Below are 25,265 nucleotides of genomic sequence, written 5' to 3' on the forward strand. Positions count from 1 at the left end.
AAAATGGCTATGTGCAAATAGCATAAAACCAGAACAGCCTGCGAGTAACTTGGAGTTTGTTTAGGTTTTATGCTGTTTGCTGCTCATTAGTATCTAAGGGTTTGAAATGAAGTCTTTAAAGCTTGAATCTAGTAAAAAAAATCTTAAATTACATATAATTTTCTAAGGGACTACAAATGCGTCAGAATACATGGTAAAGGGTTAAAGCAAGTCGTGCAGCTTTTTTCATTCTTTCTGGCTCAAAACCTCCCTCACCATCGCCTCTGTTTTGAACCCCATTCTCAGCTCCCACTGAGCCTGGTGCGACCGGTCTGAACAACCTGGGTAACACCTGCTTTATGAACGCTGCCGTCCAGTGTGTGTCCAACACCAACCCCCTCACCCAGTACTTCACCAGGGGTCTCCACCTCTACGAGATCAACAGGTAGCTACAGACGGGCATTGTCATTATAGAAACAAGAGGTCACTTTGGTCAATTTGTTCGCAACTTTGTGTCATTACACTGATGACAGATTATTAAAAATAAACACGCAGTGAATATGTAAAAGCCTTAAAATGGAGTTCGGTGTCATAAAGTGAAGGTGTCATCAGTGCAACCATGAATTTAATTATAAAGGACAGCTTAATTTGTACAATTTGTGAAAACCCAAAGAAATCTGTTAAAAGGGTGAATCCTGCACTTCTAAGTGTGTCTATCGTTACAGGACCAACCCACTTGGCATGAAGGGCCACATCGCTCAAAGGTATGGGGACCTGGTGAAGGACATGTGGAGTGGAACCACGAGGACTACAGCCCCTCTCAAACTCAGGGTATGTAACCCAGCAGGGAAACAGGAAACGGGAAAATCCTTCAGTAAACTTTGTTTTTTCCTTTAAAAACAATTGCAAAGTATAATAAAGAAGGAACATTAATTCTTCCATTTGGAAATATAAAGATTATTTTAATTTTAGGACTCTAGAAGAAACTTCATGCAATATATTATAATAATAATCTTGTTTAATAATCATCATTATTATCATGATTAAAGTTACACTAAATTGAAAAACATTTATATGATTTAGAGGATACTCAATACTTAGTTGACATTTTCAATGATTTATATATTCCTGACTTATTTGCAGTGGAATATACTGTGAGGCGCCAAGTTTTGTTGGTCTGATTTAACACAATAATCAAATGTTCAACGAACATAAACATCTTAAGTCTTTGATTAGACTTTATAACAAATCCATGAATTCAAGATTAAACAAATATGCCCGATTTTACAAATCCGCCAAATTGTGTATACATGAAATTAAATGAATCAGCAGTGACAGAGCATTGAGGGGGTATTAGTGTAATTTATTTTGTTCTTTACAGTGGACGATAGGGAAGTACGCGCCACGGTTCAATGGTTTCCAGCAGCATGACTCGCAGGAGCTGCTGAGTTTCCTGCTGGACGGACTCCATGAGGACCTGAACCGAGTGCAGGACAAGCCCTACGTGGAACTCAAGGACTCTGATGGGAGACCAGATGAGATTGTTGCTCAAGAGGTATGGACTATTGTGAGTCAAGATTCTCAATTTCAGCTCTATGGTCACAGAAAAACACTTGTCAGTTGGTCTTGCGTGGTAGGATGTAAATTGTAGATTTCAGCATGGTAGAACAAAAACACACCCATTATTGTCTCATCAGGAAGTTTAAAGATTTTTATTATTTCAGTAAATGATTGGCCTTATATGTAAACATATAAAATATAACGAATAGGACAAATTATCATACATGTAAATATATATGAATCCATTTTCGGAAATGATATTTCATTTTTTGTAGCAGACATTTTGAAATGATTTTAGTTAAAAAGGTAGAGTTTATATATGATGCATTTGATTTGACCACATTTACTCAGACCTAATGTGACACGTTTGTTTGTTACTAAAGAATGCAAAACTATATAAATAGGAATTATTGGCTTTTGACGACATTATAAAATTAACACGCTACGCGCAGATGATAAAGGTGTAATTATCGGCTTTTGACGCGCCACGCGCAGACGACAAAGATGTGAAATTACGCTCAGTGTTGTGCAGTTTTGACTTCGGATTAAAGATTGATAATGAGGTGTGAATTATAGTGTTGGGACCGACAGAATTACTTCAAATTAACAATTTCTTCAGTTTAACGAAGTTCGGATTAACAATGAAATTTTACATCAAACAAAGAAGAACCAAAATCGGGACCCGAAAAAAACTTCGAAATAACGGTGACTTCGGATTATCGGTGTTCAAAATAATGGTGTTGAAGTGTTTATTACAGTCTGTGATAGTAGACATATTCCATGCCTTGTTTCAGGCCTGGGAGAACAACCTGCTGCATAACAGTCTGTGATAGTAGACTTGTTCAATGCCTTATTTTAGGTCTGGGAGAATAACCTGCTGCATATCCAGTCTGTGATAGTAGATCTGTTCCATGCCTTGTTTCAGGCCTGGGAGAACCACCTGCTGCGTAACCAGTCTGTGATAGAAGATCTGTTCCATGCCTTGTTTCAGGCCTGGGAGAACCACCTGCTGCGTAACCAGTCTTGTCTTAGTACACCTGTTCCATGCCTTGTTTCAGGCCTGGGAGAACCACCTGCTGCGTAACCAGTCTGTGATAGTAGATCTGTTCCATGCATTGTTTCAGGCCTGGGAGAACCACCTGCTGCGTAACCAGTTTGTGATAGTGGATCTGTTCCATGCCTTGTTTCAGGCCTGGGAGAACCACCTGCTGCGTAACCAGTCTTGTCTTAGTACACCTGTTCCATGCCTTGTTTCAGGCCTGGGAGAACCACCTGCTGCGTAACCAGTCTGTGATAGTAGATCTGTTCCATGCATTGTTTCAGGCCTGGGAGAACCACCTGCTGCGTAACCAGTTTGTGATAGTGGATCTGTTCCATGCCTTGTTTCAGGCCTGGGAGAACCACCTGCTGCGTAACCAGTCTGTGATAGTAGACCTGTTCCATGGCCAGTTGAAGTCGCAGGTGCGGTGCAAGGAGTGCTGCCACATCAGCGTTCGCTTTGACCCGTTTAACTACCTCTCACTACCTCTGCCCATGGAGAGCTGCATACACCTAGAGATCATAGGTGTGTAAGGCATTCCAGGAAAAGCCCCCTACATTTTTATCAAATTAGCTATACATTTTTCTATATCCATTTTTATGTCCCCCAGTCTATACTGGGGGACATATTGTTTTTGCACTGTCTGTTTGTTGGTTGGTTTGTTTGCGTCAAACTTTAACATTGGCCATAACTTTTGCAATATTGAAGATAGCTACCTGATATTTGGCATGCATGTGTATCTCATGGAGCTGCACATTTTGTGTAGTGAAAGGTCAATGTCATCCTTCAAGGTCAAAGGTCAAATATATGAGGGGGGACATGTTGTTTCACAAACACATCTTGTTGTTGTTGTTGTTATTGTTACAACCTTTATTATTTTCAAAAGTTTTAAATTTATACATTTATTTGTATTAAGAAATTGATCATATGGGTGTGTCTCTATTCCATCAACATTGACCAGTTGCAAAACATTTAGTTTACATCTATTTATTTCTGTTAGGCTTTTCATACAGTGTGTACAAAGTTGTAAAGTACATTGTAAAGTAAGTCCATTAGCTTATGCAACCAATTGTCTTTAATACTTTATTTAAAGACAATGTCTATGAATTTTGTATGAATTTAAAGCTGTACTAGATCTATATTTACAAGCCATGTTTTCTAATGTTAACAGTGATGAGATTGAATGGAGAGGTGCCGGTAAAGTATGGGCTCCGCCTGAATATGGACGACAAGTACAAAGTGTTGAAGAAAGAGCTCAGCTCCCTCTGTGACATTCCCATTTACCAGCTACTGCTTGTCGAGATATCAGGACCTGTTGTCAAGGTGAGGCGTTGCTATGTGTTATTGGCTTTAGCGTTCTTGCAGAAAAGTGATTTTCTCTCAAAAATGTGTTTGTTTGCTGAAAAGATGTTTTTGTCAATTTAAAATGGTTATGTTTGACAATTGTTTGTGAAAGTTTGGAAGTAAGGTGTGTAAACATGCCAACAAGCATTTGTCCTGCAGGACCAGTAGCAGACAAAATCAGTTGAGGTTTATTTGCAAGGCTTAGCACAAAAAGAAAGACTATGACTAACCCCAAATGTGCAAGTATTTTTGTATTTTTGAGATGATATTGGCCTCAAGCTAAATTTTAGTGTCAGTTCTAGCAGGCCAGTAGTAATTTACACCCCTGAATGTATAGTTTCAAAACCTCTTGATAAAGTTTGAGGTCTCTGCCCTCCCCCGCCCCTAAATAAGTTTTAAGGAAAACGACAACATAGATCTTCAAACCTGAACAAAAAGGAGTAACAAAGAAATATAAAAGAGTTATAGTACTCCTTGCCAGGGGTGGCGAAATAAAATGTCCGAGTTGCCCGAGTCGTACATTTGCTTGTCTGGGCAACTGATTTTTTTCAATTAAGTTGTCCGTGGACAACAAGTTTTTTAAAAGTCGGGTCCAGGTATACAAAAAAAATACATTGTATTAAAGCTGTAATTAAGTTTTACAAAACCGGATTTTGACATGCGATTACATTGTCAGTGCTATTTGCGGAGCAATCAAGTTTTAATACGGGCACTCTCCTGCGCAGTGATCTCCCTAATTCTATAAGAGACCAGGAGCATGCCGCATTTTAAACATTCGGCCCGACTGTAAGACAGTGTACAGACTGGTTTCTTTATTTTTACAATCAGACGGAAATAAAAAGTATCAAAGTAAGATAATCAAAACACGGTCTACCTTGTTATTTAAGACGACTTTAATGGTAAAAAATGGAACTTTTTTTTTTTTAAATCTTCAACAACGGAGCAGAAACCCGAAGCTTTGAGCAGTCCACCTCCCAAAAAAACTAAGAAAGATTATGATAAAAAATATTATCTAAGTAAACGCACCAGAACTTTTCAAGAAACTTGGCTAACAGATTTTCAATGACTACACATGTACCAGTTGATGATAATCAAATTGCTACCAGTAGCGGAGCCTCAGTCTGATGAGGTCCACATATTGGACTAGTTTAATTTGTTAAGATTATGATGTACTATGTTCAACACATGTTTTAATAACACTAGCTTTGCAAGATTAAAAGTTTTAGAAAGTCTTTATATTGTTTATAATATACTGCTATAATGAATGTACTATTGAAATACAACTATAAACAAAACTAGATAATCATACTCATTTTGGTATATTCCACAGTGTTTTACATTAATCAATAAATGCGTTTATAATTTATATAAACATTAACGGACAAGTGTTGTTCAGCAACGGACAAGTTAAATTTCCTAAATGGTTGTCCGTGGACAAGTTTAGTTTTTTTAGATTTCGCCACCCCTGCTTGCTAGAGTAATTTGTGTGGGTTGATAAGTAAGACATAAATTATTTGATCAACATCTACCATTAATATTACTTAAGGTTAATATTGTAACATGCTTTCAAACTTTTGCATTAAAAAAACGTACATTTTAATGCCCATACAATAGTAAAGTGGGTGCCACTTCACAGAACACCATTCAGGCAAACATTTTTGTAATTTTAGTTATTAGAAGCCTAAGAAACAAAACTTCAATAAACGACTGTCTTGTTGGTAACTTTTTGTTTTTAGCAAGAATTCAGTCCCAGCATTCATCAGTTTTTGTTGTGAAATATTAAAACATGTTATTTTGCTGTGATTTTTTACGACCTGGTCAATTATTTACAGAATTTTACTATAATTCTGATTACACTGAAACAGAATAATTTATCAATCTTAAAATAGTGGCTCCCCTTGTTGATAGGCTAGATGACAGGTGGTGGACATTGTTTAGATGGTGTAGGCGGATAAATAAATGTTATGAATGATGCCTTTTTCATTCGCTCAATAAATGAAACTCTTGCATAGTCAACTAAATTATGTGTGCATATTGACCGCTAGGCACCTTATCAAAAGTGCTTGGCTCTATGATAACTGTGGTTTCATTAATTTTCATTGACATGAAATTAAGTTGTTAGTTAGCACTGTCCGTCAGTCTGTCACACTTTTCGAGTCCGCTCTCTAATTAAAATAATTTTCATCCGATCTTTACCAAACTTGGATAGAAGTTGTATCTAGACAATATCTAGGTCAAGTTTGAATATGGGTCATGTCGGGTCAAAAACTAGGTCACAGGGTCATTTAGTGCATTTCAAGGATTTAGCATGGTGTCCGCTCTCTAATTGAAGTAGTTTTCATCTGATCATTACCAAACTTGGTCATAAGTTGTATCAAGACAATATCTAGGTCAGGTTCAAATATGGGTCATGCCGGGTCAAAAACTAGGTCACGGGGTCACTTAGTGCATTTCAAGGATTAAGCATAGTGTCCGCTCTATAATTCAATAAGTCATTGTGATCCTAATTGGATTATTGTGATTAATTTAATTACTTTCTGGAAATAGCTGTTTGTCAATTAGCATTTTTATGCCCCCGGTAGGGTGGCATATAGCAGTTGAACTGGCGTCAGTCCGTCTGTCAGTCTGTGCATCTGTCCGAAAACTTTAACATTGGCCATAACTTTTGCAATATTGAAGATAGCAACTTGATATTTGGCATGCATGTTTATCTCATGAAGCTGCACATTTTGAGTGGTGAAAGGTCAAGGTCATCCTTCAAGGTCAAAAGTCAAAAAATACAATCCAAGGGAAGTAATAAGCTTTAAAAAGGAGATAATTTCTAAACCTGCCAAATGATATATTGAAATTTTATTTCAAAGCGGCGCAATAGGGGGCATTGTGTTTCTGACAAACACATCTCTTGTTCTATCTGGATGTTAAATTTGTCAATTTCTAATTGCCTGAAATCAAGAAAATCATTTTGTATGTTTTTTTGTCTATTATGATACTTGTTTTAGAGAGTTAATATATGGTGGAACAAAAATTTGTCAATTACCTGAATTGTCCCTTCTGCCTAGTGTAACATTTAATAGGCTTGATGATATACCAGCTATAGATGAGTTTTGCAACTAACAGTCCAATTAGTTTTTCCCGTCTTGTCTTGTCTTATTGTAAAACAAGTGTTAGTTATGATAGTGTGACACGAATCAATTGAACACACAACAATTAATGCAAAGACTTTCAACAACAATGGCTTGAAAAATAAATATATTAAATTTTATGTCGCTATAATCAGGAACATTACAGAATGATGTTTCTTTTTTGTTTAAATGTGATCTAATTAGGCACAACTCTGTTAGCGTTACATCTGAACATTTTCTTAACATCTTGTCGAAATTTGTTGTTCATGAAGGAATAAATGATGGGATTGGCAGCATTGTTTATGAAATACAAGTAGAACATAATTTCATTCCTGTCCATCACCCCATGTGTAATAAGAAACATGGGCAGAAATGCTATGAAGTACACTGTAGTGATCATGCACAGGACTTTTGTCGTTTTTATGTGCGCCGATCTGTTCCGTATCAGTGCTTGCTTTTGATTGGTTGAAATTGGCACTGAAAGGCTTTGATTGTGAGGCTTCAGGCCTGTAGCGAGGTTATTGGTCAGTTTACAGCTTAACTCTGCTGGACTGATTCCGCTCGGCCCAGGTCTGGGCTCACTGTTAGGATCCCTGGCAACTGCACTGTCAGTAGAGGCAGAAGAGTTGCCAATGATATTGATCTTGATAACTTCAGTTTTGGACCTTGACTTCTTGGCCTTGAAGATGTTTGATAACTTCTGCGGAATAATGGAATGTCTTTTATTGGACCTTTCCTGATTGACTGTCTGTTTCTTAACGGTTATTTGTCTGTCGCTCCTCGAAAACCCAACAAAAAGCAAGATTGATGCCATTTTCCCTTTATAAGCACCAGAAACTGAAAGGTTGTTTCCAACTGTTCCGTTTCTACCCGTTCCAGTAGAATGTTTGTAGACCATAAAGAAAATCAGCATGTACAGTATTATAATGGTGAGAATCAGCAGACTGAACAGACCCGTTACTATCTGCCAGTAGATTTGCAAGCTGTTGCTAGAGATCTGCAGGTTGTTAGGCATGCAGACCTGTATGTTTACCAGCCCCTGAAAGGACTCCATGTATGTCCCCATACCTAGCATGGGCATCACTCCCAGCCCAAAACTGGTCACCAAGGTAACCAGCAGCATCACTATGGTTACATGCTTACTGCCATTTTGTTTGTTGTTGCGATACACGAGGAGAAACCTGTCAAAGGCAATGGCTGCCAGTGTCATGGCTGAGGAGATGATGTCACTGTTTCGTAAAAGTTCCCACACTTTGCAAATTAGATCCAACTTGAATTTAACAAGCCATTCCTTCAGCAATGTCCCTGGGATGACTATTGAACAAGCAATAAGGTCTGTAATGCCCAAGAGTAAAACCAGATAGGTTGATGTGCGCTTTTGTACTGTTTGTGAGAAAACAATTATGACGAAAATGTTACCAATTATTCCGATGAAACTGATCAAAGATAAAATCAGCGTCAAAGGTCGTAATATCGAGAGACGATTCCTGCGCTCTCTATCCCAGATGCAGTCGACATTAAAACATTCGTCGCTTAAGTCGATAGAGCCGTAATCTGTGAAGTTTTCACTGGGGATCTTTACTTGATATGTTACATTGTATGTTGTTGCCATTGTTAACAAATTGTCTAAAATGTCCACTTTTGTAATTTTTAATGAAGATAAAGAAGCGTTACAATATGCTTCTTGAACATTTTTAACAAAACACTATTTGCATTTTATATTGTTTATGTATTGTCAATCATATGACAAACCAGTGTTCTTATTTTAAAAGTTCACTATAGTCCACCTCACGGTTTTGTAAGTTCAGACTAGCTGATGATTCCCAGAAGGATTAAGTGCACTTTCCATTGTAAATTCCATGGTTTTTAGTGTTTAACAATCATTGTATTCAAAGATGAAATGAATGTCTGGTGTAGCCTTTAGCTCTGCACAGCATCAGTCAGAAATGAATGTCTTTGAGTGCAGTGGCTGCTTTCAATGACTCTTTCACATGACAATCTCTAATTATTAAAAGGCAAAGGGAATTCATTTTAGTTGTTTCATGTTTCCACACTATTTAAATACCATGGCTGCAGTGAGTGACAGGGTTGTAGACATCCTACGAATACAATAGATTTTTAGTACCCTACCGGTTTCACCGGAGGGGACTTATGGTTTTTGCTCCGTCTGTCAGTCAGTCAGTCAGTCTGTCACACTTTTCTGGATCCTGCGATAACTTTTAAAGTTCTTAATATTTTTTCCTGAAACTTGAAACATGGATAGATGGCAATATAGACATTATGCACGTCATTTCATTTTGTTCCTACGTCAAAAATTCTGGTTGCTATGGCAACAAATTTATATATAAAAATCTGAAAATGGTGGAATTTCTGACAAAGGTGGAACCAGTAGGGGACTTATATTGCTTGGCAATAGTCTTGTTTTGTACTTAATCTGTGTATGTATTGTCTGGTACATTAGGCCTCATTAGAGTTAATGAATAACTTATTACATTACCAGATTTTTATTAATTTGCGAACAAATCTTGTTTTGCCTTCGATTTAATTTGACTTTATTGAACTTCACAACATAATGTTTATTATTGTTTAATTTGAGTTGCAATGCTATGAGGTTAAATTTAATTATGCCCCCCTTCGAAGAAGAGGGATTATATTGTTTTGCACATGTCGGTCTGTCCGTCGGTCCGTCCACCTAATGGTTTCCGGATGATAACTCAAGAACACTTAGGACTAGGATAATGAAACTTCATAGGTACATTTATCATATCTGGCAGATGACCCCTATTGATTTTCAGGTCACTAGGTCAAAGGTCAAGGTCACAGTGACTCGAAACAGTAAAATGGTTTCCGGATGATAACTAAAGAACGCTTAGGCCTAGGATAATGAAACTTCATAGGTACATTGATCATGGCTGGCAGATGACCCCTATTGATTTTCAGGTCACTAGGTCAAAGGTCAAGGTCACAGTGACTCGAAACAGTAAAATGGTTTGCGGATGATAACTCAAGAACGCTTAGGCCTAGGATCATGAAACTTCATAGGTACATTGATCATGACTGGCAGATGACCCCTCTTGATTTTCAGGCCACTAGGTCAAAGGTCAAGGTCACTGTGACTCGAAACAGTAAAATGGTTTGCGGATGATAACTCAAGAATGCTTAGGTCTAGTATTATGTTACTTCATAGGTACATTGATCATGACTGGCAGATGACCCCTATTGATTTTCAGGTCACTAGGTCAAATGTCAAGGTCACAGTGACTCGAAACAGTGAAATGGTTTCGGGATAACTCAAGAACGCTTAGGCCTAGGATCTTGAAACTTCATGGGTACATAGATCACGACTGGCAGATGACCCCTATTGATTTTCGGGTCACTAGGTCAAAGGTCAAGGTCACAGTGACTAAAAACAGTCAAATTGTTTCCAGATGATAACTCAAGAACGCTTAGGCATTGGATCATGACACTTCATAGGTACATTGATCATGACTGGCAGATGATGCAGTAAAATGGTTTCTAACGTATTCACACAATGGCTGCCACTACAACTGACAGCCCATTAGGGGGGCATGCGTGTTTTTCAAACAGCCCTTGTTTACACTTATATGTATCATTAATATTGCTGGGCCAAGTGTGAGGTTGAGCGCTCTAAAACCGGTTTTAAACCCCAAATGCTTTGCATTGACCGTTCCAAGGCGGTGACCCCAGCTTTATTCTTATATATGTTTATGTTGTTATGGATTGTGCTGTTTCGTACTGATTTGGCAATTGGTCACTTGCCTTAAATAAAGGAACAACTAATTGTTTATAATGAGAATGCAATACTGCTCCAGCAGCTGGAGTTTCACTTCTTTATATTGCACCAGACAATTTCATCATGTTACTATTGACTAATTTAAAGCAACATTGACTGTGAAGACGTGCTTAAATCAACATGGACATTAAGACATATGTAGTGGAAACAGTAGTTTTTTGTGTTGACTTCAAATAAAACACTTAGTTGATCAAAGATCTTAGAGACTTAGCTTTAATAATAAAATTTCACTAGCCTTTCTAAAATAAACACCATTCAGTGCCTCCATCAGCCAGTGGACATCCTTTGATAAGGTAATCTGAGGTTTTGAGCAACATAGAAACTAGAAAGTGTAATAATGTCATAATGTCACTCACTGGATGATAATTGACCATATTGGGAATGGGTCTCCAGCAGCTACTATCATAGTGCATGGCTTTTTTGAAGTGGAGGGCCTGATTAACTTCACCTTGGGTAGACCTGACCATATGGCTTTAACTGGTTATCAATGCCTGTTTTTGTAATTCTGTGATAGACCAGGAAAGGAACTGTGTGCTGATGTTGTTGTTGGAAAATAAGACATTGTTGCATAATAGTGACAGATTTTTGTCTGTGCTGAATGTCTCGTCTTCAGATTATTCTGACTTATTATTCTAATATTGTTGTTTCTTTTTTAACCCTTTACCACTTTTTCACGCATTTGTAGTCCCTGAGAAAGTTATATGTAATTTAAGACCTTTTTTTACTAGATTCAAGCTTTAAAGGCTTCATTTCAAACCCTCATATACTAATGAGCAGCAAACAGCATAAAACCTGAACAGACTGTGAGTTACCCGCAGGCTGTTCTGGTTTTATGCTGTTTGCACATAGCCATTTTCACTTTGCTTCTGAGTGGGAAAGGTTGAAGGAAGCAGACTACCATAGTCCTTATCTTATGTACTTGGTGTATAACTTAAGTAAACCTAACTTTGGCCTTATTAATAAGGTTGTTAAGCTCACTGGTATAAAATATATCAATAATTATGTGACACCTGTAAGATTCTCTTTCAAAAATAAGGCATATGTAATAAAATGCTTAACCTGATTTAGTAAATTAATATTTTGTAATTGTGTTAATATTACCACACAAATGGAAACATTCCTGCCTGTTAAGCAAAATATTGTGTGACTATTTGAAATCATAGCTAAGTGCAGATATTACTAGCTCTTCTGTGAAGTGCCTTTTGTCCGTCCATTGTTGTGAGTCATTGACATTTGCCTTGTGGCTGCATTTATTGTCCAAAAAAGATCTTGACCACGTTCAAAACTGGGTAAGTGGGACAAAAAACAAGGTCACTCTGCCCATTTGTCATAAAGCTGGTCAGAACATTTGTCCCATTGATACCTTACTTAAGCATGTATAACTCGCAACCATGTATAACAAGCACCCAAATATTAATCAAGAAAAGTTTATGATTGCTCCATTGGTTGATCATGTGATTGAAACATTGATTATTGTCACTTAATTAATAACCTTTATTTTGTATTCAAATAAGTGTTTGTATGATCATGAATAAAGGTTCAGGGCACAATATTTTAATTTTGACAATTGTTTGTATAATTCTCTCAAGAATAGGAATTGTGCCGTATAAAGGACCCTTTTGGCCAGTCTGTTAATGTGTACTTTTGTCATCGGCTTTGACTAAGAGAGTTTCCCCAATCAATATTGCATGTTGAAACCACCTGAAATTATCCACTTAAACCTGAGTAATGTGTTCTTGAACTTAGCAATGGAACCTGAGTAATGTTTTCTTGAACTTAGCCATGGGACATGTGTAATGTGTTCTTGCACTTAGCCATGGGACCTGAGTTATTTGTTCTTGAACTTAGCCATGGAACCTGAATAATGTGTTCTTGAACTTAGCCATGGAACCTGAGTAATGTGTTCTTGAACTAGGCCATTGAACCTGAGTAATGTGTTCTTGAACTTAGCCATGGAACCTGAGTAGTGTGTTCTTGAACTTAGCCATGGAACCTGAGTAATGTTTTCTTGAACTTAGCAATGGAACCAGAGTAATGTGTTCTGAACTCAGCCATGGAACCTGAGAAATGTGTTCTTGAACTCAGCCATGGAACCTGAGTAATATGTTCTTGAATTTAGCCATGGAACCTTAATAATGTGTTCTAAACTCATCCATGGAACCTGAGTTATGTGTTCTTGAACTAAGCCATGGAACCTGAATAATGTGTTCTGAACTCAGCCATGGAACCTGATTAATGCATTCTTGAACTTAGCCATGGAACCTGAGTAATGCGTTCTTGAACCTAGCCATGGAAACTGAGTAATATGTTCTTGAACTTGGCCATGTAACCTGAGTAATGTGTTCTTGAACTTAGCCATGGAACCTTAGTAATGTGTTCTGGAACCTAGCCATGGAACCTTAGTAATGTGTTCTTGAACATAGCCATGGAACCTGAGTAATGTGTTCTTGAACTTAACATGGAACCTGAGTAATGTGTTCTTGAACCTAGCCATGGAACCTGAGTAATGTGTTTTTGAACTTGGCCATGGAACCTGAGTAATGTGTTCTTGAACTTAGCCATGAAACCTGAGCAATGTATTCTTGAACTTAGCAATGGAACCTGAGTACTGTGTTCTTGAACCTAGCCATGGGCATCGCTGCCATGCCTGTGACAAAGCAATGTGATGGCATTTTAGTCATGTTTTTGACAAAGCTATTGTTACAATAGGATTCTTTTTCTGAAATAGCTTTATAAATCATCAAATCATTTTGTCATCATTTGTCAGGTATGATATACATTATGAATCTATGTGTTGATGCAAGGAACAGGTCCCTTGGTCCAGGGCGAAGGTAACATTTTAATTTAAATAAAAAAATTATAGCTGAATAAGTTATTGTCAAGTGCAGTATTGGGTTTTTCAAATACCTAACGTAGTAATTGTGGGTTCACAGTTGGATTCCCACTATTGTACGCGTCTTTGATGTATCACCAAGGGCCAGAAAGTGAACTCAGATGTTTCTTCATTAGACATGGAGCGGTAGGGGAATAGAAACTAAATAAAACTAAATTTTCTAACATTCTTCATTCCTCTCTCATTTTCCATTTCAGACTCTTCCGCAGGACAATCAAAAGATTCGTAACCTTGTTGGCACGCTTTACGCCTATGAGCTGTGTTCAGAGGAGAAGATTGAGCCTATCTCTCAGGATGAGGAGCTTGCAGAGAAAAAATCCTGTGTGGGTCTGAGTGAGATCCAGAGGGGAGTCACGTCCACTGCCTCACCAAGTAGGTGTAACATTGGTGAACATCTTTGCAGTTGCATACTTCTTGTGTAAAGCTTTGTTTTAGGCTCAAATGGAACTTGTTTTAAGTGAGACTTAAAGTTTACAAGGGTTTGGTAATGTTTGATTTTAATAGACATTATAGTATTTGATGTTTATTTTGTAACTTTGCTTGAAACAGATATATTTATTTAAGATTGCTATAAAAGATACAATAGTTTTTAGCTCACCTGTCACGGAGTGACATGGTGAGCTTATGTGACCGTGTGATGTCCGGCGTCCGTATGTGCGTGTGTGCGTGCGTGCGTGTGTCCCTCAACTATTTGTTTGTGTAGACAGTAGAGGTCACAGTTTTCATCCAATCTTTATGAAATTTGGTCAGAATGTTTATCTTGATAAAATCTGGGTTGGGATTGTATTTGGGTCATCTGGGGGTCAAAAACTAGGTCACTAGGTCAAAAACTGGGTCACATAATAGGTCAAATAATAGAAAAACCTTGTGTAGACAATAGAGGTGGCAGTTTTCATCCAATCTTTATGAAATTTGGTCAGAATGTTTTTCTTGATGAAATCTGGGTTGGGATTGTATTTGGGTCATCTAGGGTCAAAAACTAGGTCACTAGGTCAAAAACTAGGTCAAATAATAGAAAAACATAGTGTAGACAGTAGAGGTCACAGTTTTCATCCAATCTTTATGAAATTTGGTCAGATTGTTTATCTTGTTAAAATCTGGGTTGGGATTGTATTTTGGTCATCTGGGGGTGAACAACTAGGTCACTAGGTCAAAAACTAGGTCAAATAATAGAAAAACCTTGTGTAGACAATAGAGGTCGCAGTTTTCATCCAATCTTCATGAAATTTGGTCAGAATGTTTATCTTGATAAAATCTGGGTTGGGATTGTATTTGGGTCATCTGAGGTCAAAAACTAGGTCACTAGGTCAAATAATAGAAAAACCGTCAACAATTTGTTTGTGTAGACAGTAGAGGTCTTAGTTTTCATCCAATCTTTATGAAATTTGGTCAGAATATTTATCTTGATGAAATCTGGGTTGGGATTGAATTTGGGTCATCTGGGGTCAAAAACTAGGTCACTAGGTCAAAAACTTGGTCACTAGGTCAGATAATAGAAAAACCTTGTATAGACAATAGAGGTCACAGTTTTCATCCAATCTTTATGAAATTTGGTCAGAATGTTTATCTTGATGAAATCTTGGTTGGGATTGTATTTGGGTCATCTTGGGTCAAAAACTAGGTCACAAGGTCAATTAATAGGAAAACCTTGTGTAGACAATAGAGGTATAAGTTTTCATCCAATCTTTATCAAATTTGATCAGAATGTTTATCTTGATGAAATCTGGGTTGGGATTGTATTTGGGTCCCCATGGGGTTAAAAACTGGGTCACTAGGTCATATCATAGAAAAACCTTGTGTAGACAATAGAGGTAACAGTTTTCATCTTTATGAAATTTGGTCAGAATGTTTATCTTGATGAAATCTGGGTTAGGATTGTATTTGGTTAGTCAGGTGAGCGATTCAGGGCCATCATGGCCCTCTTGTTTACTAAACCCTCAATACCAAATAGTTAAACACTGTATCTACTTATATTCTCAGATAAATAGAGTTGGAAAGATTTCAGTTTTTGTTCATAGCTGTTAATTTTTTTTTTATAAGGCGTTATTGATTTAATCTTTATTTTATTCAAATCAAAATTTCATTATTTGTTCTAAGTTTTTTTTGATTGGTATTATATCTCTTTGAATTAAATCTTACTTTTATTAAATACTAAATAACTTAAGAAAAAATATATAGTAACCTTTATATTTATTTCAGAGAAGCCAATTGCAAACGGCACCATATTGCGGCTGCAGAAGGAGCCGTTGTCCCTCAATGGAGAGCTTCTCAATGGCTCTCCATCCAGCACTCCTAGTCACTCTCGCAACAACAGCAGCACCAGCCTCAACATCAGCATCAATGGCAGCTCCAGCACAGAGTCCCACCTGCCCAAGTCTGTCGGGGACGTGTTCAATGGCTTCGTCATAGCCGTCCATAGGAAAATGGTAATTATAGTGTGAGGTTTAGTGATTGTTGGTGGTGATGTGGTCAATATGTTATGTTTGAGGCAGTGATTGTGATGCTTCCTTAGGGAGGTGTATAGAGATGTATGCATCTTGGGCTCATTGTCTTGTTATCTGTTCAAATTACACCAATGTGCTGGTTTTATTTAGTTGTATTCGTAAGTGAATTAAGGAGCTTGCAGGATTTGTTGAAAAAAAGAGCTTGTGGTATATATTTCAGATCGTCAGTGTTTTCTAAAATCATACGTAGATATAATACGAGTGGAATGTTTTCATATTTGCATGCATATTTGTAAACTTTACGTTGAACTTTTATCATTTGTTTACCTTCATTAGAGAAAATTCTATGAAGCTTCTGTTGTTTGTTTCAGACATTGATGGACCTGTACTTCCTGTCCACACAGAAGACCCGTCCCAGCCTGTTTGGTACGCCCATCATTCTGCCATGCGATGAGAAGTCCACCAATCAGGAGCTATACGGCTTCATTTGGCATCAGGTTGCACGCATTGTCAGTCCCCTCCCACCATCAGAGGCCAGGCTGTCCAATCATGCTTTAGACTGGTATGGGACTTCTGTCATGGTTCATTTAGGCATTTTTCATGCCTATTACATTTCCTTATAACTTAGCTCATAAGAGAAAGAACTCATATCAGTATTTCAGCCTTTGCAGCAAGTTTTGATTCAGTCTGTTTGATTGTGCATGGAGATTTTAATGTTTAGGCAACGTACCCACCAATTTTTTGCTGGGCTGTTTTCGGAGAAAACCGAGGTATTGTCATAGCCAGCTCGTCGTGTCATGTAGTGTCGTCCGCGTAGTGCTAAAACCTAAACATTTTGTCAATGTTTTGAACATTGGCTCTAAAATCAAAGTGCTTCAACCTACAACTTTGAAACTTCATATGTAGCTGCACCTTGATAAGTTCTACATGCACACCATTTTTTGGGTCACTAGGTCAAAGGTCAAGGTCACTGTGACCTCTAAAAAAAAAAAAAAAATCTGACAAGCTTTCATTTATTCAAAACTGCACCCGCAGCCGAGCGTGGCACCCGTTATGGGGTGCTATTGTTATATGAAATATCTTGAGAAGTGAATGATTTATATCAATTTCAGTATGATATCAGTCTGTTAAAAAATGTAAATATTAATCTAGAGCTTTACAATTAATTACTCATTATGAACACATTCCTTGAAATGAAACTTTACATTTACATTTTTATCTTCAAAATAAACGTAATAATATTCCCAGTCGTTTTCTCCTTATACCCTGCTGGTTCACAATTGCAGTGATGATAGCCTGGGCTATGAATACCCGTTCACACTGAAGGTCGTACAGAAGGACGGTTTCACATGTGCCTGGTGTCCCTGGTACAGGTACGGTTGTCATAGAAACATCAGACAGAATAAGTCCAATAAACTGATATTATGACTGCTGGTTATTATTGTTTTCTCTTTCCCTCTTTCAGTTTGATTCTAATAAGTGTTAACTGTACATTTACGATGTATTGGTAACAGTAAACAAAAATAAACAAGCAAACACATTTTTGTATTTTTAGCTCACCTGTCACGAAGTGACATGGTGAGCTTATGTGACCGTGTGATGTCCGGCATCCATATGTGCGTGTGTGCATGCGTGCGTGTGTCCGTCAACAATTTGTTTGTGTAGACAGTAGAGGTCACAGTTTTCATCCAATCTTTATGAAATTTGGTCAGAATGTTTATCTTGATAAAATCTGGGTTGGGATTGTATTTGGGTCTTCTGGGGTCAAAAACTAGGTCACTAGGTCAAAAACTGGGTCACATAATAGGTAAAATAATAGAAAAACCTTGTGTAGACAGTAGAGGTCGCAGTTTTCATCCAATCTTTATGAAATTTGGTCAGAATGTTTATCTTGAGGAAATCTGGGTTGGGATTGTATTTGGGTCATCTGGGGTCAAAAACTAGGTCACTAGGTCAAAAACTAGGTCAAATAATGGAAAAACCTTGTGTAGACAGTAGAGGTCACAGTTTTCATCCAATCTTTATGAAATGTGGTCAGAATGTTTATCTTGATGAAATCTGGGTTGGGATTGTATTTGGGTCATCTGGGGTCAAAACCTAGGTCACTAGGTCAAAAACTAGGTCAAATAGTAGAAAAACATTGTGTAGACAGTAGAGGTCACAGTTTTCATCCAATCTTTATGAAATTTGGTCAGAATGTTTATCTTGATGAAATCTGGGTTGGGATTGTACTTGGGTCATCTGGGGTCAAAAACTAGGTCACTAGGTCAAAAACTAGGTCAAATAATAGAAAAACCTTGTGTAGACAATAGAGGTCGCAGTTTTATCCAATCTTTATGAAATTTGGTCAGAATGTTTATCTTGATAAAATTTGGGTTGGGATTGTATTTGGGTCATCTGGGGTCAAAAACTAGGTCACTAGGTCAAAAACTGGGTCACATAATAGGTAAAATAATAGAAAAACCTTGTGTAGACAGTAGAGGTCGCAGTTTTCATCCAATCTTTATGAAATTTGGTCAGAATGTTTATCTTGAGGAAATCTGGGTTGGGATTGTATTTGGGTCATCTGGGGTCAAAAACTAGGTCACTAGGTCAAAAACTGGGTCACATAATAGGTAAAATAATAGAAAAACCTTGTGTAGACAGTAGAGGTCGCAGTTTTCATCCAATCTTTATGAAATTTGGTCAGAATGTTTATCTTGAGGAAATCTGGGTTGGGATTGTATTTGGGTCATCTGGGGTCAAAAACTAGGTCACTAGGTCAAAAACTAGGTCAAATAATGGAAAAACTTTGTGTAGACAGTAGAGGTCACAGTTTTCATCCAATCTTTATGAAATGTGGTCAGAATGTTTATCTTGATGAAATCTGGGTTGGGATTGTATTTGGGTCATCTGGGGTCAAAAACTAGGTCACTAGGTCAAAAACTAGGTCAAATAGTAGAAAAACATTGTGTAGACAGTAGAGGTCACAGTTTTCATCCAATCTTTATGAAATTTGGTCAGAATGTTTATCTTGATGAAATCTGGGTTGGGATTGTATTTGGGTCATCTGGGGTCAAAAACTAGGTCACTAGGTCAAAAACTAGGTCAAATAATAGAAAAAACCTTGTGTAGACAATAGAGGTCGCAGTTTTATCCAATCTTTATGAAATTTGGTCAGGATGTTTATCTTGATGAAATCTGGGTTGGGATTGTATTTGGGTCATCTGAGGTAAATAAATAGGTCACTAGGTCAAATAATAGAAAAACCGTCAACAATTTGTTTGTGTAGACAGTAGAGGTCACAGTTTTCATCCAATCTTTATGAAATTTGGTCAGAATGTTTATCTTGATCAAATCTGGGTTGGGATTGAATTTGGGTCATCTGAGGTCAAAAACTAGGTCACTAGGTCAAAAACTAGGTCACTAGGTCAAATAATAGAAAAACCTTGTATAGACAATAGAGGTCACAGTTTTCATCCAATCTTTATGAAAATTGGTCAGAATGTTTATCTTGATGAAATCTGGGTTGTGATTGTATTTGGGTCATCTGGGGTCAAAAACTAGGTAACAAGGTCAAATAATAGAAAAACCTTGTGTAGACAATAGAGGTAACAGTTTTCATCCAATCTTTATAAAATTTGATCAGAATGTTTATCTTGATGAAATCTGGGTTGGGATTGTATTTGGGTCACCTGGGGTCAAAAACTAGGTCACAAGGTCAAATAATAGAAAAACCTTGTGTAGACAATAGAGGTCACAGTTTTCATCTAATCTTTATGAAATTTGGTCAGAATATAGTGAAAACATGTGAACACTCTAGAAGTCACATCTTTGGCCAAATTTTCATGAAATTTGGTCAGAGCATTTGTTTCCTTGGTATGAGAGTTGAGTTCCAAAATGGTTCCGGTCAGTTGAATAACATGGCTGCCAGGGGGGGGGTCAGTTTTCCTTATTTGGCTTAGAGAAACCTTGTAAACACTCTAGAAGTCACAATTTTTGCCCAATCATCATGACAGTTGGTCAAAACATTGGTTTTATTGATATCTTGGACGAGTTCGAAAATGGTCTAGATCGGTGAAAAAACATGGCCTCCAGTGGGCGGGGCATTTTAATATCATAAATACGTTACCTGTTATCTCTAGCTTACCCCTTTCCAAGGGAGTTATTTCATCCGGAAAATATTCAAGCGCTGGGAATCGTCCACCTCTATAAAGAATCCAAATCAGGTTAAACATAGTACAATGCAACCTAACAGGAAATCAAGAACCACAACTCATCTTTCCTTTCCGGATAAAACCATGTGCACGCCTATTTTAGGCTCAGGACTTATGTGTTCTTTTCACTGTGTTTTTGTCGGAGTTTAAAAGGATAAAGTTTATTTATCTTTTATTTGTATCATTCGGTTTATATTTCTATACTTTTTGTTGCAGTAATTGTCATATTTCTGCTTTTGCTGGGTTTCTTTGTTTGTAGCGTCGCTCATGTACATGACGTCATGAGCACGTGAACCACGAGGAATTCGTGCCTATTCCCCAATAAGTAATTGCGGTCAATTGGACAGCTTTCTTTGTGTTTACATTTTGTGGTTTAAATTTTTATTTGAATTTATAATTATTAATTTGTCTTTTGTAGGTTCTTTCTGTTTCTTTTATTTCAGAATGAACTTACAGGATAGAGGTTCTTGTGGTCATATCAAGGCAAGGTGGGATTCCCACGATACTTGCCTGGCATGTACCGGTTGCACATTAATAACAAATGTGCGGTTTGCGATTTGTGGGCTTACGACGTATGGACGAAAGCAGGTCGCCGGAGGACGTCGATCAGCCGCAAACGCAACGAACCTCCATCCGACGTTGATTACCCGCTGACTCCACTTGTCAGTCACTGGGTACCGGGCAAGATGGTGTTGTTGTCAGTCGATCGTCATCAGATCTTATGACTCACACCATGCATACCGGCGACATTGATCATGGAACGACTGGATCAATGTCAGACCACATGGCAGCCGCCATTCTACGGTCTTTGTCCGGTGACGTAACCGGTCATGATATGACCGGCCGGTCACCGGTCCGGTCACCGGTCATGTCAGCAGTCCGGTCATGTCACTGGTCCGGTCACCGGTCCGGCCGGTCACCGCTCCGGTCCGGTCATTGATCACCGGTCAACAGTCATCAGTTAGGCCTGCCACCGATAACACCAATCGCCGGTCAAGAAGAACTCGGTCTTCATCATCGGCTTATTCTTCTACATCTGATTCGTCGTCGAATACATCGTCTTCATCAAGGAGTGGACATCGGACACGCTCTTCTTCGTCGAGCAGTTATCATCGTCGCGGCGCACATAAGTGATCACGTCGTCACTCACGGAGACGGTATTAAAAAAAATCTCGATCTCATCGCAGCCGATCCACATCTCGACAGCGCAGCCGATCCAGATCTCAACATTGCAGGAAACAAGGACGTCGGCAACGTTCACGTAGACAGCATCGGACCTACCATTCGTATAGTCGTTCACCATCATATTCCGTTATGGAATCGCATGTTTCCATGCCGAATGTGTCGGTTCCAACGTTGACTGCCACACGTATTGCATCTTCAGGAGCTCATCTCACCACTACGACGTCAGTGTCAACACCACGGTATCGTCTACCGTATCTAGTCGTGTACCCCCTACAGCTACCCTGTCGAATCCTGATACACTATGGATACAGAATTTGGCGGGACATTTTGTACCGGTCAATGCTGATAATTTACCATCTTCCGGTTTACATTATCAGTTTACTGACGTCGGGGATGATCATTCGCTGTTACCAGACAATTACAATCCGGTACAAGATATTCTCACTTCTGTTCCTGCTGATTCTATACAAACCGCTGGTGTTGTAGAGAGTGAGGCTGATTCAGATGCAGAATCTAATGTTGAGACGGATCAATATTTAGCTCCGATTGGTCAGATCTATGAACTGATGTTTCGTACTCTTGGTGAAGATTACTGTCCAAGACCTGCTGAACTGTCTTCAAATGCGACGATTTCTGTGACAGAACAACTTTTTCGTACATTTGATCCCAACAGGGTTATTAAGTCGACGGCTCGTCCTGACCCGCGACTTCCCATTGGTTCTACTGTTCTATCTGTTCTTCAATCATTGGAATCAGCTAATAAGACTATTCCAAAACGAGGAGAAACATGGAAAATTCCTAAGGAACTAGCTGATCCAAAACACCAGGAAGGTAGTAAAAGTTACAAACCTCCTGTACCACATGCAACATCTGGGTTGGATTTTTCAAAACTTCCGGTTCCAGATCCGGACATTAGCAAGCTATCTCTTGTAATGCCAAGTGGTTCCAATTCAGTTTCTGTTCCGTTTTCAATGTTGGAAACTTGGGAAATGAGGGAACGTAGATCATTAGGTTTGACTAACCAAATTGACTTTATGCTAGCGACAATTTTACAAATGGTGTGTGATTGGTCGGAATCTGTTCCGGAGGAACTCCGTGATTTGTTAATTCATCTCTCACAGACCACACTGGCCTTATCTCACACTTCTGCTTCTTCAATGTCCGAGATGCTAAGGATTCGTAGAGATCTTATCCTTACTTCTTTACCTAAAGATTTTCTGTTGGAACCTGGTATGAACTCGCTCAGAACAGCTCCTCTCACATCAGGGTTCCTTTTTGGTGGAAGGATACAAGAAGCAATCACAGCTGACAAGGATGACCAACTTCATGCTTCTTTAGCTAGAAACAACTCTGGACAACGCCAAGGGGTCTTTAAGCATCCTGCTTCTAGGCCACCAGCAGTTCCAGCATTCAAGACGGCTAAGAGAAATAACCTTTTCTCTAAAAAGCCTTCTTTTAACCCACGTTCAGGTCCTAATAGGCAGTCTTCCTATAACAGACCTTCTTTGTCACACAAGTCTTCTAATAAAGATTCTGGGAAAAAAGGGCAAACCCAATCCGGTACAGAGGAATTTCAAACCTTCTACCGGCAGGGGCGCACCTCCTGCTTATCAGCCCTAGGTCCCTTCCCTTTCTACCGCCACAACCTCCGATGCTGGAAATACCAGTCGGGGCCAGACTTTTCCACTTCTCAAATCGATGGCTTCAAATTACTTCAGACGCATGGGTTCATTCTCTTGTGACAAAAGGCCTGACTTTTCAATTCGAAAAAAGGCCTCCACTTTCTCGCGTCCCTATAGAGCTGATATCTCGGCATCCACATATTCCAGAGTCCATTCTCGGGCTCTTGGAAAAACAAGCGGTAGAAAGGGTTCAAGATCCTTATTCTCCAGGATTTTACAGTCGTCTTTTTCTTGTTCAAAAGAAAAATGGTTCCTGGAGACCAGTAATAGATTTAAAAGTGTTCAACATGTATCTCCTCAAACCAACTTTCAAAATGGAGACTCCTTCTTTCATACGGGAATCCATCAAACCCCTGCACTGGGGGGTGTCTTTGGATCTGGAAGATGCTTACTTCCATGTTCCTATACATCCCAACTACCGGAAGTACTTGCGATTCGCCTTTCAAGGCCAAGTCTACCAGTTCCGGTCTATGCCTTTCGGGTTGGCGACAGCCCCACGAGTTTTTACCAAACTAATGTCGGCAGTCGGATCACACCTCAGAGTTCACGGGATTATTCTTCTTCAGTATTTCGACGACTGGCTCTTACACCAGCTCGATCGTCAATTGCTTCTGTACAACCTAGAATTCTCTTGGAAGGAACTCCTCTCGTTAGGGCTCCTTCTCAATGCAGACAAATCAGACCTCATTCCTTCACAGGACTTTACGTTTGTGGGAATGAATTTCTTGACCCACATCAATCGGGTCAGAGTGTCTATTCAACGTATATCAGACCTTCTGATGAAGGTCAACTGGGTTTTGTCCCAATCTCATATAACAGCTCAAGAATTCCTCTCTCTCAACGGTATCCTGAGCTCAGTAGCAGACTTTGTGCAGTTGGGACGTCTCTTCCTACGTCCTCTTCAGCACTATCTCTCAGCTTGTTGGAAATGGTCTCCAGGCAATCTATTAACACAGATTCCAATCCTTCCCTCCTTAAGGTCTCATCTTCAGTGGTGGCTAGACGAGGAGACTCTGTTGGCAGGAGTACCCCTTCTTCCTCCGCAACCGTCATTATATCTAATAACGGATGCGAGCAAGGAAGGGTGGGGTGCTCACCTGGAACCTCTCAGTCTGATAATTTCAGGGTTGTGGTCTCATCAGGAATCTCACCTACATATCAACAATCTAGAAATGCGAGCAGTATTTCTAGCTGTATCTCATTTCCAATCACATCTTCGAGACTCTTGTGTGATGGTGTCAACAGACAACACATCTGTGGTGGCTTACATCCAGGCACAGGGGGGAACACATTCTCAATCCCTGTATCTGGAAACCAGAAAATTACTTGTTCTTTGCAAAACACTCAACATTCATCTGCTGGCAAAATATATACCAGGTCGCCTCAACGCCCTGGCGGATGGTTTGTCTCGCAAACACCAGTTACTTCCATCGGAGTGGACACTTCATCAAGAAGTGACCAACCAGATCTTTTTCAAGTTCGATTATCCCCTGGTCGATCTATTTGTGACCAGACACAATCACAGACTTTCTCTGTATGTGAGTCCAGTTTACGATCCAGCAGCGTGGGCAATCGACGCGCTTTCGTTCGCGTGGGACCAACTGGACGCTTACGCCTATCCCCCACCCATTCTAATTCCCCAAATATTGAGGAAAATCAGGGTGAGCTCTTGCAGGATACTCCTGATTGCCCCTTGGTGGCCCAGAAGATCTTGGTTCAACGATCTTCTCAGTCTCCTGTACGATTATCCCAGGAATCTTCCTCACAGGTCAGATCTTCTGTCTCAAAGGGGCAGACTACATGCGGACCCAAAAATGTTCCACTTACACGTCTGGCCGTTATCAGGCAATCTTTGCAGAAGAAATGTTTTTCTGTCAGGGCTTCAACCCTCGTTGCTTCGGCAAGGAGAAAATCCACCAGAGCAGTCTATGATGCTCGTTGGAAACTCTTCTCCAATTGGTGTTTTCGAAGGAAAATTAATCCCCTCAATCCCTCTGCTAGACGAAT

General features: G+C 39.0%; 1 protein-coding gene across 2 annotated transcripts in view; it reads left to right on the top strand.

The window, feature by feature from the left end:
• Nucleotides 1-25,265, top strand: part of LOC127870323 (ubiquitin carboxyl-terminal hydrolase 32-like) — a 92,209-nt gene that overhangs the window by 59,389 nt on the left and 7,555 nt on the right. For both annotated transcript variants that reach the window (XM_052412954.1, XM_052412962.1), the window contains exons 19-27: nucleotides 286-424; nucleotides 705-810; nucleotides 1,361-1,534; nucleotides 2,929-3,103; nucleotides 3,750-3,901; nucleotides 13,949-14,123; nucleotides 15,951-16,177; nucleotides 16,567-16,757; nucleotides 17,482-17,568. In XM_052412954.1, the coding sequence (XP_052268914.1) occupies nucleotides 286-424; nucleotides 705-810; nucleotides 1,361-1,534; nucleotides 2,929-3,103; nucleotides 3,750-3,901; nucleotides 13,949-14,123; nucleotides 15,951-16,177; nucleotides 16,567-16,757; nucleotides 17,482-17,568 (1,426 nt within the window). The remainder of the gene's footprint in view (nucleotides 1-285; nucleotides 425-704; nucleotides 811-1,360; nucleotides 1,535-2,928; nucleotides 3,104-3,749; nucleotides 3,902-13,948; nucleotides 14,124-15,950; nucleotides 16,178-16,566; nucleotides 16,758-17,481; nucleotides 17,569-25,265) is intronic.

Source organism: Dreissena polymorpha, chromosome 1 (genome assembly GCF_020536995.1).
Source record: "Dreissena polymorpha isolate Duluth1 chromosome 1, UMN_Dpol_1.0, whole genome shotgun sequence".
Lineage (NCBI taxonomy): Eukaryota > Metazoa > Mollusca > Bivalvia > Myida > Dreissenidae > Dreissena > Dreissena polymorpha.